Below are 15,476 nucleotides of genomic sequence, written 5' to 3'. Positions count from 1 at the left end.
CTTTCTCATTTCTTGGCCTTACTCTGTAAAGCATTAAGAACGTGTTAACCAAGTCTTATTGAGTACAATGCGAATATTTACAAACATAAAGCCACCTTTATGCTTAAGTATTTTTGGACCTGAACTAATTGTAAATAGAAGGTGATTTATGATATCTGTGATTTGCGGTACAGGTATTTGTGCCAAGCATCAAGCAGGATCTTTGTGGTTTAAGTGATTCTTCAGACACCTGTCTCTTTCTGCTCTACCTCTGCTTTATTTGCCGTTGGTACAAATGCCGTTGTCGGCTTGGTGAGGAGAGAGCTGAGAAGCGAGAGAGCGAGTTTGCCATGAAGCTGAGAACACGCATTTGTCTTCCGTAGTCTGTTTCACGTCTCATGCATGCCGGCTGTGGGTCTCGGCAGCACTCCTCCCTCAAAGCGTGGGCTTGCCGAGGCCCACCAGATGACGTGGCTGCTTGAGGAGCTGGGTCAGTGATTATCTGCGCAGGCTTTCTGCTGCTGGTCCACCCTGGGTGGCAGAAGAGCGGGTCTGCTTGCAGTACGGCGAGGGCTGCTGGCCGTGGGTGTGAGCTGGTGTGGCGGGCCGTACGCTGAACGACAGGCACGGAGCTGCGTCTGCTGACTCTGCCACAGGTAACTCATGTGGTAATTTTGGGTGGGGGAGTGGTGGCAAACAGCTGAAGTAGGTGAAAGGGAGGAAGGTGAAGGGCAGTAACATCTCAAACTGGCAGCTGCTTGCTGCAGGGATGTATTTTAACAGCCTGAGGGAGGCAAGCGGAAGCCCGGTTTCCCTGGCTTGGTGCTTCGGCTGGCCACGGTGCCCTGGATCACCCAAGGGTGTTTGCTGTGCATCTGTCTGCGGTGGTGCTGCTCTTCACCAGCACGCATCCCGTTCAAGCCCTGTGTAAGCTGATTCATGGAAGCAGCTCTGATGGGTGGCCAGGCCTGGGATATGTGGCACTGTGGATCCAGTGACCCTTAACAGCACTCTGTGTGTGGGACATAGGACGGTTCTCTGAGTTGCTCACCTGGCATGGAGGCGGCACCAGGCAGTCAGCCCATTCTGTTCTGTCCGTGACTTGCTCTTGTAACACACTGCTGTGTAGGAGTGGTGAGGATGGAGTGACTTTCTCTTCTCTGCTTCTGTCCCCTTGCTTGGTTCAGAGAGGGGAATGTAAGGAGGACTTGGTCATGCCCCTTAAAAACCTGATAGAGAACCTGTAACTGATTGGCTTTGGGAGTGATGCGGTTATCTGCATGCATATGTTTTGACTTTGTCAAAACAGATGCGGAGGCTTTCTTTGAAATGTTTCTAAACAGATCGTGAAGCTAGCAGTTGTTGCGACCAAGGAACATGCTAATGTCAACTGCCAAATCAGCAAGGTAGTCCTAAAGGGGATTGTCTAAATGCTAGTTGATGTGTTTAATGTTCATCAATTTTTAGTTTTTAGAAAACTGCCAAGTACTTGGCGTTTTAGTTCAATGCTGCTAAGCACATATGTAAAGCTCTTTGTGCGTGTGCCTGTGTGCTCCAGGAGGTAAGAGAACAGTGGCATCTGTCTTGTCCTCTCTGGATACGGTGAGGTGCATCTGCCTCTTGTTCGGTGGGAGTGGAACTACGATGCCGTACATCAGTTTGTGATCTGACTAGAAATGCAACATAAATGGTGATAGAAATGCCTTAGTATGTGGCATAAGCACAGACTTGACTTCGTTCAGCAGGTGTCCCAGGAAAGAAAGGCATGAAGGGTAAGCCGTTTGCCTTGCAGTTACAAGATCTGTGGTTTTGTAGTAACTTTACAGAATGACCACAAGGTCCTGCTGGGTCTCAATCTCTCATCTATAGAATGAAAGCAATGCTGTTGACGAGGAATGTTTGAAAAGCTTAGCTTGTTAAGCAAAAGTAGCTAAAATGTACTGTAATCTCAATTAACTGGAACCAGCACCCTGCAAATTCTTGGGTGTTTCTGTTGTTTACATGGATGAGGTTTTCTTTATTTCAGTGGCTACAGAATTCATTCTGTTTATCCAAATACTAATTTTTTCTGCTGCCTTGCATCTTTTGTTACAGTATTCGGTAGGAAGAGACCAGTGTTTTTGTCAACAGTCCATAAAGATGCCGGATTTGGCATTTAGACTCTGCATACTGCGTATACCTGTACAATGGGAGCTTGAAAGGCTGCAGGGTTCAGGAGGCTTGGGCTTGATGCTTATTTGTACTATGGTGAGTTAAAACAGGGACTACAAGAAAATGAAGGTGTTACTCCTTTTAAAACTTCTCCAGCAATGTTCTCGGCTTGAAAATCCTCCCCAGTGGCCCGATTTCAAACACCACTACACTTCTACATTTGGTATGGCATCGCACTCTACCTGTTAATAGTTTATGCTGTGTTTTGTAGCTGGTTTCTGTCTAGCAACTGCAGCTGAGTAAAACACAGTAAAATACATTGTTCTGTATGGAAAATGCATCTGGTGATGTTTGGCTGCCAGTGAAGGAAGATTAAATCTGGATTTTTTTATCTCATGACAACCGTCATTGGTGATGTGGAATTTCTGTTAGCTCTCTTGCTTCTGCTTACTCTGTGTGAAACATGACAGCCAAAGTTAGTGGGTAAAAGTCTCCTCCCAAGCAAGAAATAATTTGGCACGGGAGTCCACTGGAGCTGAATCAAATTTTGTTATTGTTGTTCTGTTTCTGAATCAGAAATGTTTCTGTAACATTGTTTATTTTATTTGAACTTGCTTTGTGTGGACAGGCTGCTGCAGATCCAGTTGAGTTGAAGGTGATCTAGGCTTAGCCTGTTCCTGTTGCATTAGTGGAGAATGAAAATGCTTGGACTGTTAGCTTACTAAACCTCTGTAGTGGGGATAATAACCTCCTACACATTGCAGCCAGTTCCTCAAGAGCAAGGGTGTTTGTTTCCTTTGCCTGTTTTATCTCCAGATCTTGTCTTCACTGTCCTTAAAGGGTCCACAGGGTGCAGTAGCTATATGGAATCTCTCTCTCCATTTGAAGATAGAGAATTTTTGGTACTATTCTGTGTTTAATCTGAACAAGAAGTCCAGAAATCACTTCTCCACACTAATTTATTTTCAGTCTCTTAATTTTGGCATTTTAATAATCTGGGAATTTTAAGAGTGTTACAAGAAACATGACAGGCATAATACTTTAAAGGTCAGTAGAGTTGTGTGCATAACTAAGGGTTCTTCACCTAAGCAAGGGTTGAGTCGTCAGCCTCAACGTCAGTGCGGTGGAGAAGCTCTCCTAGGTTAGTTAGCACCCGTCAGTTGTGTATAATAGACTGGAACTTCTTTATAGAGCTTATTAATGTTTTAGAAATAACATTACACTTTACGTGGTAATTATAATGTAACTATATAGTTGTATTAATAATTCCATATTTATCTTAAGATAGCTTTAGAATAAACTATTTGTTGTCCATTCTACTAAATCTCACTTAACGTGATTAGTCTGTGCTGTGTTTTATTGGCTTATGCTGGTGCTTTCCTGAAAGCTTCCAGTCTCACTTTTAGCTAGGTCATTCTGCCTGAAGAAAAGATAAAGGAAGTTGTGGCTTATTCTTCTCTTTGCTGCCTCTGCATTTCTGTTACCTTTTGTCTTGAGATGCTGTAGTGTTTCTTCTGAAACTTTTATCTTTACTGTTACACCGAGTGAAACACAGTAGCAGAATACGAAAGCAATAAAGCTCAACCTGGTTAGTCCAGTCAGTGAGGCATTAATGAAATACTGCAAAGTTTAGCATTTCTCATGAGGTGCCAGTGTGCTCTCATGTTCCTGTTTCTGAAAGTGGGAAGTCTGTTGAAGTGAATGCTAGAGTTGATACTAGTGCTTTGGCTTGTGAAGCTTAATTATACCCATTTGTATGACCCAGTAGCAAATTATAGTGCGTCTTCTCTTCCATGTTAACCTCTTTCTGTTGCCTTGTGCTTGAAGGTGTTGTGTGTGACCCTGTGCTACACCCTTGTTGGTGTGTGTTTGTATCTGTTTGCATCTGCACAGTGCCCTGGAAACTGCTTTGGGCTCGCCAGAGGCGCAGGTAGCAACCCCAAGGGTTCAGTTTCAGAACTAGTACACTGAAAATACTTCCCCTCTCTGTGATTTCTTCTACAGTTTCTTATTCTGCCAGCTTGATAGACATGTTTAATATTGGTCTTGAAGTACCACATCCCTATCTATCTTTTTTGTTGGTCTTAATACTGACTTTTTTGTGTAACCTTGTCATCTCTCATGATGCCCTTTTCTAGGGGTCAGAATTGGCAGATGTACCTAGAAGACTTGTTAGTTGTGAGAAGACACTCTGCTGCAGAGTTGCAGATCTAAGCAGCGTTGTTAGTAATGCTTCCTGTCCAAAAATGACCCGTGGCGGTGTTTGAATGTTTATATTGCAGCAGATGATGGTAAGGAAGCGTGCCGTGGCATGAGTAGATGCGTGCGGTGTTTGCCTGTAGTCTCAGGGGCAGAGGTAAAATAGAGAAGCAAAAATAAAGAAACTGATGTTGTGTGGGACGCAGCACTAGAGAGCAGGTGCAAGCTGCGTGGTGTGTCTGGGCAGCATCCTGCTCCCACAGCACAGCGGGGTCTCTCTGTCGCGTCCTTGGTGTGACCGTGTCCACTTGGCTGTCTTGCTGGGACTCTTCTGCCTTACTCTGCTCCATCTTCCTAATGGTGGAATGGCTGTGCTTGGGCCTCTCACCTCCCCTGCTTGCTTTTCACAGTATGATTGCTGCCACTATTGCTCGCCTTGTGGGACCTCAGTTAAGGTGCAGGATACTGCCCTTGACTTGGTTTCCCTAAATGCAGTTCATTGCTGTTTTACGTATTTCCTGAAGGAGCTGAGAGCGCCCTTTAAACCTGGATCCTCAGAGGAGTTAGGCTTTTTTATTTCCTTTTGCGGATCTGCGCTTTAATTTCCGTGCATATGCCTGCAGAGCCAAAGAAAGGCGAGACTGTGCTATGGGTTTCCAAAGTTTGTCAGTTTAAATTTTGCGCAGAAAATAATAAGTGGCTCCTTGTCAAACTAGTCTCCTTCCTTGTTCTCATTGCTGCTGTTTATTTGGGCTGATTGGATTAAAGCTGGTGGGAGGATACTTGTACATGTTGCTTTTCCACTCTCATTTGAGTGTGTGGAGGTACTTCTTGCAGTTCAGTTCCCCATTTGCAAAGTAGGGATTTACAGCATTTTCCAGTCTCGTTGGTTGAGAGTTATTGACTCTACAGGATTGTGAAAATATATAGAGAGAATTGCACCATCTTTTAACTTGGTTTTTTTTTAATCTCTATGTCTTCCCAGCACTTGCAGTGGGCACAGATGACCAGATACAAGCTATCAAGTCCATTGAATGTTCTAAAAATAATCAGACACTTCATTGGCTTCTTCATTGCTAGTGCTGTTGGATGTGCTGTTGTTCATGTGCATGGTTTTGGAAAGTAATGCTCACAACTGGAGGATTGATCGTTGATGCTGTAGAGCCAGCAAACAGGATTTCTGGGTGCTTACCCTTGAGCACAGCAGGCAGGTCCTTTGTTGCCTCATGAAAATGCAGAGTATTTAAACTGCAAGTAGCAAGGTGTATTATTATTCATTCCTGAGAAGGGAGGGAGGAAAGAGGAAAAATAATTTTAAAAAATTATAAATGTTTATCAAAGTCTTTTGGACAGTTTAGGATGCTGTATTCACATATGTACTGTACCTTCCCCTTTGTTTATCCTCACACTTAAAGCATCTTCCTCTTCTGTTGCTTTGAATGTACGGTGCTGGGGGGCTGCTGTCCTGCAGTGCCAGGTGGCAGAGCGGGCAGTGGGAGCTGGAAGCAGAATTTGTGGACGTCTTGGGAGGGTGGTGGCAGTTGCAGTGGTGTGGGTACCCACAGCCAGGAGTGCAATCTGTGGTTCCTTGCGGGTGGTTCCTTGCTGGAGCATTCCCACCTGCATTACAAACTCCCAGTGGCATCCCCCATAGCTCCCTGGTAGCAAGCCTAAACAGACAAAGCAAGTATCCAAAAACATGCTAATATAAATAAGAAAATCCAGAGCAATAGGACTAACAGCAAAAAGTACAGTGCATTTTTAAGTGTTTTGTTCTTCATATAATTATCAGGTGAGGTGTTACCTGACAGTGGCTGAATTTGGAGAATGGAAAATTGTTAACAGGATCGTTACTTAAATGCATTGTTTGTCCTTCAGGAATATCTTTCCTCCTGAAATTATCTAATAAAAGAATTAGCTTTGTTGTAGACATGTAATATAAGCTTTTCACTGTCTATGTTGGTTTCAGTGTACAAAGGGTTAAATTGAGCCTGAAATTTCTATAAAATCAACTTTGTCATCATTTGAGCTTGGACTGTAGTCATGAGATGTCTGTCTCCTAGCGTATAAATAACTCCCAAATATGTACATTTTTAATAGTCTGCCCAATTCAGTCTTTGTCTCTACCAGAAAGGAGCTACTAGGAAACCAAGATTAATTTTAATCATGCATCCTTAATAACATTTTAAGCAGTTAATATTAATAAAGAATACCTGGGATTTCTTTCTTGGGATATAGGAAAGGACAGTGGGGGGTGGTATAGAGTAGGTTTGCTTTTTTTGATGTAACTTTAAAACGTAGGTGACAAGCTACAAAGTAAGCGTGGCTTTTGTACTGTTACTGCTTGAAGAACTAAAAATTGAAAAGGACATTTCAGAAACAGTAGCTTTCAGTAGCAATTACTGCAGGTCACACTGTGATCCTCCTAGCTTTCAGGCTTCCCCTCCCCCCCCCCCCCCCCCCCCTTAAAGCCAACTGCTGCTGTTGTTGGGAATTTTTCATGTACTCAACTCAGAGGTTATGAAGTATTCACTCCGAATCATTTTGCTTTTCCTAGTACTGCTGGAAAAAAACATATTCAAAATACAATCTTCAGCCTTAAATATGCCTTCCTAGAACACCACCGTTGTTTTAAGTCAAAAGAGTGGAACCTGATGTTAAATTATTTCATTGTAAAAATTCTCACAATAAAAAATGTGACTGGATACGAGATCCCTGTGTATTCTTATTTCCAAAAGAAAATAAACCATTTTCACCTGAATGCCTTTATGTTACTTCTGATCTATGGATACCATTCCAATCTTCTGAGCTCCCATATGTTCCGAGTATAATTTTCTTTTGTGTTTTTTTTTTTTTTATTTGGTTGGCTTGGCTTTTAGGTTTTTTTGAGGGTTGTCTTATGAAATTCTTGATTTATGCCCCCCCCCCCCCCCCCCCCCCCATGCGAAAGGACTTGAAGTTGCATTTAGCTGATGTGGCTCCATACCTGCGTTTTCTTTGCTAGCTTTGTTTGGTGTTAATGACAGCAAGCAGCAAACCTGACCCGTGGCGAGCTGTGCAGTGCCGTGCTGGTTTGGTGCCGGCATCTCTGCAGCACCTGTGGTTCAGTTGAGGCGTAAGCCCTGCTGCCCCTCTCGTCATGCCCCTCTTTGCCGGAGCAGGGGTGGCTCACCAGCCAGGGCAAGGCCGGGCTTTGGGCAGGCAGGGCCTTCTCCTCCTGGCCCCGGGGCAGTGGAGCAGGGCTGGTGTTCCCCTGCGTGGGTCAGTAGATCGTGGGAGAGGAAAAGGAGGAGTGGAAGGAGCGTGCTGCTGACTCTTGCATTGTGTGAGGGCCTGCGGACAGCTCTCACTTCCTGCGTTTGTCCCAGCTCATCACGTTTCAGTGAGGTCCGAGGGGCTCTCCCCACTTCCCTCTTTTCGTTACCGTGGGTCCCACTGTCCTTGTGGTTGTGGGTTTAATATTACCGTGGTGTCCCGTGGTTATCTGATAGTTCTCAATGCCAACGAGAGGCTCAACTGTGGCCGGTCAGTGCCCTTGCACGCCGCAGAGTGTAGTGAAGGCGAGGCAGGTACAGGGGAAAGAGTGGTTCCTCTTTCTCCGAGCTCTTTGTAGTTTGCTATAGAGGTTGTAGTTGTATGCTTTGAAAGACTTACTGTAACTCTAAATGCAGTGCCAACAAAGCCACCGTTTTTGATCCTCTGAAGATCTAAGGACCTGCCCCAGCAGGGAAGATAAGGATGCATCGAAATTCTCAGGAAGTATGTGGTATCTTCATACAGACTGGACATCTGGACAATTTGTTTTGATGCTGTTCTTACACTACTGTCATATAGGTTTCTGTGTCTGGCTGAAGACTGTGAGTGCATTAACTTGCAGAGATAAAATAGTATTCTCTTTGTAAAGCCAAAGATGTCAAAGGCAAATTTGCCGTTTAAAGAATGACCATTACTGTAAGACTCTACCTGATGCATGAAGATCAGAGAGGCTAGATTCTTTTTGATGCACTAGATGTATTCAAAATTAATGAGTAAGAACAAGTGCATTTTGAAGCAATGGACTTTAATTGCTGTGAACTAATGCTCCATAAATATGGAGAGTAAATTATGGCAAGTATTTCTGATGGAATCTAGCATGGTATGTTCTTGGGCTTTTCAAGTAGATTAGTCTATTTTTGCTACATTATCTCTTTTGTTGACATCTGGCAGTTTGTAGCTTGTGATCTTCTAATGCAGGGGAAAATAATGGGAACTGATTAGGTCCCAGAGGAATTTTTCTTTTGCTACGAATCATAATTTATGTGGCTTATATTTCTTTGTTATATAGTGCATTAGACTGAAATGTTTAGTACTAACTTCTGGTTTGAACTTTAATCTGGAATACTGATAAAGAACTCTTAAGAGGTTAACTTATTTTGTGCAAGTGCACAAACCATCAGGGTGGGTTGAATGTGTGTTGGAGAGGGGAAAAGGATAAAACATCTTGGCAGGAATCTTGGACAGCAATTGATGTGGCGTATCATTAATTGCAGTAATTACCAAGCAGTTGTGAAGTTCGCAACTCCTGGTTTCCAACTGCCTCAGTACATTCTGCAAAGAGGTGGTGATTTTCCATGTCAAAAGCCAGCGTTACTGGTCTCCTGTGGTGGTTTTTATTTGGTTGGTTGGGGTTTGTTTAAACTTCTCAGAAAACCTTCCCTAGTCCTGTCTATCTCAAGGTGACTGCACTTCATCTGGAGAGTAGGAAGTCCATCATGTTTCTCCCTATGTACTTGTTTGAACTTGTGTATTGTGCACAGCAGTCAAACCTGTGTAAAGAACGTAGGTGGCTCTTTTATTCTTTACATTGTTCTAAAACTTCCTTATTTCTCACTGTCTTACAGAATTTTTATAAAGTGAGCGTTATGTGTCTTTCTGGTCATACTGCTTGTACTGGATATTTCCAAAGCTGCTGTTGATCTTCCTGTCTATAAAACACATGAAACCAGGAAGATGTTTTGGTATAAACTATTTAACAACTTGCAAAATATTTTAATCCTTCCAGGGTTTGAAAACTTGCTGTTGCTCTTTGGTTTACTAGTTTGCAGTATCTCCTTCCTTTGCTGGAGAAGGAGCCTTGAGTGCGTTTATTGTTTTTTGTCTCGTTGTGTACTAAATAGATATCACATGGCAAGCATTGACTGGTTAATGTTTTACTTTGATTTGTTCACTGAGTCAATTGCGTTTCCACAACCCTGTTGTTTTTTGTAGGTGTTGTTGACATGTTGATTTATGAACTTCCTGTTTTTAAATGTTATATACAGGGGAGTCTGCCTGGATATGAGGTTCTGAGGGGCGAAAAAGAGCATCACACTTGGCTGCTCACCTTGCCCACTTGACTGTACATAATGGAGACCAAGGAAGAGAAGAAGGAACGAAGACAAGGCTATTTTGCTCGGTAAGGTTACAGGGTTTATTACAATGTTGATTAAAATATGAAATTCCTCATTTTGCCTTTTTTACAAGGCTTTATGATTTTTCAAGCATGTGTGAAAATGAAACCCATGCTGCATTATGTATCCCAAAAGTGCTTTCCTTGCTGTGTCCGTAATGTTGGAGTCATAGTTTTTTCCTTTTGGGTAATGGAGATAGACTTGAGTTATAATTGGTATTTGTAACACAAAACTGTTCCTGGGTACTCAATTGCAAATTGCGCTGCATTTGAGCTTCCAGCATCCAGTTTCTGAAGAGTGTTTACAAAAACAAGCACATCTGAAACATAAATGTGTCTAAATGTAAAGTTTATCTGATTTCAAATAAAGCACAGACTAAATAGTATTATCTCATAAGGTAAGATCAGCTAAGAAAAGGTAGTTATATGCTGACAGATTAAGCGGCCTAGACTGTATCGTCTTTGTAAATACAAGCAATATTTTTTCAGTTAATCACTTTTATAATTTGGAATTCATTGTTGCTAACTTTTAAGAAAAAAGTGACGTTGATTTCCTAAGAGCTTGTCTTTGTTAATTTAGCCAGTCTGTAATCATCTCCGAGTTCTGATGTACAAGAAGAACCAAAGCTTGCTTACTCTTGGCGGGTAGGAGGGGAAGGAAATCAGTATAAAAACAATCTTTGACTCAAAGATACTTTCTGCACCATTAAAGAGGAAAAGCGTATACTCTCTCTGCTCTTCTAAGTAGCTGTTATTGAAACTGCACCAACACACTAGCCTTAGTGCATTGCAGACAGCTAGAGACATTCCTGTCACACCACTTAGAAGCAGTAGCATGGGGAGAAGTTGCAGCACTTCTTTATTGCTGTTCAGGTGGTATGTAGTGGTGGCTAAAGCCCTGAGGAAGTTTTGTGGTGAAGGACATCTGTTAATGCCAGGTAACTTGCTTTCCATCTGGAGAGATGCAGTTATGCTGATGTTGACAGAAAGAAATGTTGCTGTTTTGGATTTTGAGATGGGTAAATAAACAGTGGCACCTATAGCAGAGGAAGTATCAAGTAGGATAAAGCAGAAGTAGCTAAAGAGATTTTACTAAGAAACAAGTAATTTCTTGTTAAGGAAGACTCAGGCTTTGAGAGAGGTGTTGGAGTAAGATGCTTTAGTATTGAAGAGAATGTTTTGAGTCCTTTCTAAATGCTGTCTGCTGAACAAAATGGAATGCCACAAGAGGCTTCTGGCAAAGTCCTTGACATGTTATTTAATCTGTTTTACAGCTTTCCTGGGTCATCTGTGGCTATTCTCTTTTATAAATTTTAGGGGGCAATGTGTCTTGTATGGGGACCGGACGTTAGGCAAGGGTCAAAAAGACCTGAAATCAGCTCTTAGTTCTGGCACTTACCTGCTGTGTAACTTTGGGGAGGCCATCTGTCTCTTTTCCTCCTGGCTTGCAGCTTTTTCCTTATGTAGGTTGCAGGCCCTTAAATGAAGTTCCCGCTCTAAGCAAACCTGTGTATGATTTCTACAAGAATGTTCTTGTGGGCCCACAAGTCATGTTTTAATAGAAGCTAAAGCAGGTCAGATGGTGGTGTGCCCAGTTTACCTTCACGTACGTTGTCTGTGTGCCCAGTCAGGGACAGAAGCAGAACTGAATTTACATGTCCTTGATTTTAATGTAGCATGTTAAGTCTCGCATGCTTCCTCTAGTGAACAGGTGTTCAGCATCTTGCAGATGAGTGGTTTGAATGCTTTACGTGATGACCCATGTAAATGTCATACGAGTACCTGAAAATAATAGGCAGCTTATACTGCCTTTAGTACAAAAGCAATTTAACAATGTCCCTACCTGGTTGTTTTTAAACTTTTTAAAATTTAGCTTTTGACTCGATATAGACAGAAGTTCCCAGCTTAGGTGCCCAATATTGGGACACTGAGATAATTTAATCAGGTGCATGCTTTGATATTGCTGTCAGTTTTGGTGGTTTTGTGGACACCTGTTCTGTCCTTAAATTTAAGCACCCCAGCTGAATAAGTTTTGGCCCTCATCTTTGTGTGCTGCTTCAAACATCCTCCTTTTCCTGCCAGCTTGGACTCTATTTGTTAAGCCAAGGGCAACCTCAGCTGATTCCCCAAAACATGCACCCTTCTACTTCCACTGCTGGATTTCTTCCCCCCTTAGCTCTTACTACTGTTACATTTTGTGAGCCTGACACGATAATAGTATTTACAGAATCTGAATTTCTGTATAGTAAACATTCTTAGGAGTCAAGGACACTCCCCCCTCCTTATCTGAATCTTGGGGTTTTTTTTGCTGATGATCAGATATTCATGGGAGAAGGCTCTGCTACTTGCCAAGGACGAGAATGGTAGCCAGGTTAAACTTTTTGCCAGCAGGAGGGGAAAATGTACTCCATGCCAGGAAGGTGGGGAAAAGGGGTCTGCTCCACCCAGGGCTGAGAAGAAGGATCCTGCTTATATCCTGGTTAGAAAGGCGAAAACGTATGTTTTCATTCAAAGCTGATGAAGTGAAAGGTTTTATAGCTACCTTGTGGACTATATTAATGAAAATACACAAATTCTGATAGAAAGCACACAAATTTTGATAGAAAACTTTACTCTTTAATGTGAGGGGAAAGGTTATTGTGATATTAACAAGGACAAAGGCATTAACTGAGAACTGTGAGATGATAGCTCTTTCTCCTAAGCTCCTGCTAACAGAAACCCAGGTTCTCTGTTGGCAGAGCGAGGGAGCATGTGGGTATGAGCAGCAGCCGTGCTGCCCTGCCAGCTCTCCAAAGTGTCTGACTTCCCATCAGACGGTGGCTTTTGGCCTGCAGGCTGATGTAATCTTGGCGCCTACTGGTCAGCTTTTGGTAGGGGTGGCACTCAGTGTCTGGCCGGTTATGCTAGCAATCATTGGAAAGGTTAGCTTGAGACCCCCACAATATTTGAAGTGGTTGGCATGGTGGTAGTTACGTGCTGACAAACCAGCTCCTGAACTGCTAGAGAGGAAGCAAGATTAACATGAAATAACTGTCTGCACCTCTGTCCCTCAAATTTAGTGTTGTAAATAAGCTGGTTTAAGCATTTATCCTTTAAAATACTTAAAATTTCTGTGTAGAAGAGAACCACCCAGACATTTTATCTTTCCACTACCCACCGTGGTCCGAGTGCCTCAGTTTCCCTGGGTCTCTTCCCCTTCCTATGGCAAGTGAAATTGAAATAAAACCCTCACTGTCTGTTTTTGCTTCTTATCAAATGCTCCTTTGCTCACTGTGTTTTGTGGTAAAGGGCTTATTTTTTGCCTTGGTTGGCAAGAAATGAAACAAGTAACTTTTCAAACGAAATAGAAATCTCTACAGAACTTGCTGAAGACCAGTTTAGATTCCTTGTGCAGCTAAGATGTTACAGCTCGTGGGAGTTTAACAGGCAAGAAGTAAGAGTATGAGAGTAACATGCAAGCATAAATTTCTCTTATGCAATAGATCCTTATTTAAGACTGCTACTCCTACTATTCTGTGTAGTTAAATTTTCTGGCCTGATTCTTCAAACCTTGTTATGAGGCTCTTGTGTTGACTTTTGTGTCATTAGCTCCCAAATGGACCAATATTACTCCAGCTCTTGCAAAGAACTCTGTCTCCTCTTGCTGTGAAGTCAGCCCTGGTATCCAGCAAGTCCAAAAATAAATGTTACAGTGTAATGTAGATGTACAATGGCACATCTGTGTGTGTTGGGTTGCGGAGTCTACTCTGACATTTGGTGCTTTTTATTGTGATTATGTGCCCTTGAACCCTGGTACAGCTTGCTGCTTCCCTCTGCCTGCCCTTCCTTTATCTTCCCTCTCTCCTTACAAAATGGAGAACCTCTCTGTATCCCCATCCCATTTCGTAGGGTCAAGTTCAGAGGTATTTCACCTCATGAAATGAATAGCTATTAAAATGTTATCTTAGTTTAAGAAGAAATTACCAAAATGAGTGGCATGTGTCACGTGGAAAGAATTGCCTTGGATGTAAATTGAGTAGTCTGGAACATTGAATGTACAGCTTGAAACTGGAATTGCTTTGCATGTGCGATTGTGTGATACGTGATATATTTGGACAAGAAGTCCTAGGAGATGAGAAATTGTAATGGAAGAGTTTGAGCAGTTTTCTGAAAGAATGACAAAAGAGGCTTCTTCAGTTTCAAGTTTTCTGTGTCTCTTAACCTTCCTCACTGAGTTACTCAGCATTTTCCGTGCTTTATATGATCTAGCTATGTCAAGTACCTCTCTACTACTTTGTTAGCAGAGAACAACAAAGTAGTACTTTATTTGAAAAAAATGTTACTTTTCAACAAGTCAACTGAGACACTTATGTTAATTGTATTAATAGTTATGTCTCCAACTTGTGGTGAATATGAAGAATGCTGTATAGAGATGAACTGTAAATCTAATACTTGCATGTAATGATTTTTTAATAGTTTCCAGGGAAATTACAAATTTTGGTTCTCAGTTTCTTTTTTGTCACCACTGAGAGTCAGATTTCTGAAGTCAAAGATGAAGTGCTTGTATTAGGGAAAATACTCTCACTGGAATTTAGGTGCTTTTGTGTTTATTGAATTTACATTGGTGTTGTTACCATCATTCTTTTGAAAAAACTACATAAATGTCTGGGACATGCTCCATCTGAGTAGGCAGAGACTCCCTTTAGCTCTAATACTCTTGTCAGAAGCTGAAGCCAGCTGTGCAACGTGATGTCCACCTCATGTTGCCTTATGATGTGAATATTTAAGGGAAATAAAGGAATTCATAGCCTGATTTAATTTAATTAAGATTCTTGGCTTAGATACCTAAACTTATATTCATACAGGTTGAGATTTGTATGTTAAAACCAAGATTTTTATATATGAGTGTTCAGTACACTTATCATTTACTTGTTACCATGCTATGATTTATGGCTTTTTTTTCTTCTCCTAATTATTTTTTAATACCTAAAAATAAGTGAAACAAACCATACAACAAATGGCATACAGCATTCCAATCACATTAGTTGTTTACATTGTAACCTTAGCTTGCCGTTTAAAGATTCACAACCCATGACAGTAGGAATCATTAATACGTAGCTGCTGAGCTGTTAACAGCTACAGTCTGGAAAGCTTGGCTGGAGAATGAGTCACATATACTTGTCATGTTTTTGTGGTCTTTCCCTGGCCCTTACCCTTGGCTGCTGCCGGAGGCAGGATGTTGGCTTGCACGGACCCTTGGTCTGACACACTGTGGTCGCTCCTTTGGGCAGTCTTTTGCATGTTACAAACTTACAGATTTAGAAGTGTCTCATTTGGAATTTTTCTGGCTTTGCTCTGTTTTGTTCCCATATTCAGTATTTGTGCAGTTCATGTTTTTCATTCCCATGGCTAATGGACATAGGAAGATGATGAAATGAGAAAAATCCAGCGAGCACAGAGGGAGTCTGTGGAAAGGGACAATGTCAGTGGTGGCTAGGGAGGAGGGAAATCCGAATAAGGAATAGATGCACAAACATACTTTCTTGAGGCCATCTCCTATACGTGAGACTTGTTATAGTTTTTTTTTCTGTTAGGTGCTTTTCTTGTTGGCCAGACTCATTATATCCACACAACAGGCTTCAGATTTTGGGTGCTCCTCAGATCACTGTTTCTCCAGCAGTCGGCTGCTTGCAATTGTTCTTGCTCTGCTGAGCTGAAATGTTGATGTTTATTTGGGTTT

The 15,476-nt window shown here is 42.0% G+C and overlaps 1 protein-coding gene across 8 annotated transcripts in view; it reads left to right on the top strand.

Annotated features, from left to right (window-relative positions):
• Positions 1–15,476, top strand: part of NCOA7 (nuclear receptor coactivator 7) — a 99,137-nt gene that overhangs the window by 14,913 nt on the left and 68,748 nt on the right. For 7 of the 8 annotated variants that reach the window (XM_075414112.1, XM_075414113.1, XM_075414106.1 and 4 more), the window contains one exon: positions 9,630–9,763. In XM_075414112.1, the coding sequence (XP_075270227.1) occupies positions 9,714–9,763 (50 nt within the window). In that variant the 5' untranslated portion in view covers positions 9,630–9,713. Of the gene's footprint in view, positions 1–616; positions 636–9,629; positions 9,764–15,476 lie in introns of those variants that run through there. The other variant, XM_075414111.1, reaches the window with a different exon arrangement.

Source organism: Opisthocomus hoazin, chromosome 2 (genome assembly GCF_030867145.1).
Source record: "Opisthocomus hoazin isolate bOpiHoa1 chromosome 2, bOpiHoa1.hap1, whole genome shotgun sequence".
Lineage (NCBI taxonomy): Eukaryota > Metazoa > Chordata > Aves > Opisthocomiformes > Opisthocomidae > Opisthocomus > Opisthocomus hoazin.
The sequence above is the reverse complement of the archived record's forward strand: the minus strand, read 5'-3'. Positions and strand labels throughout refer to the sequence as shown.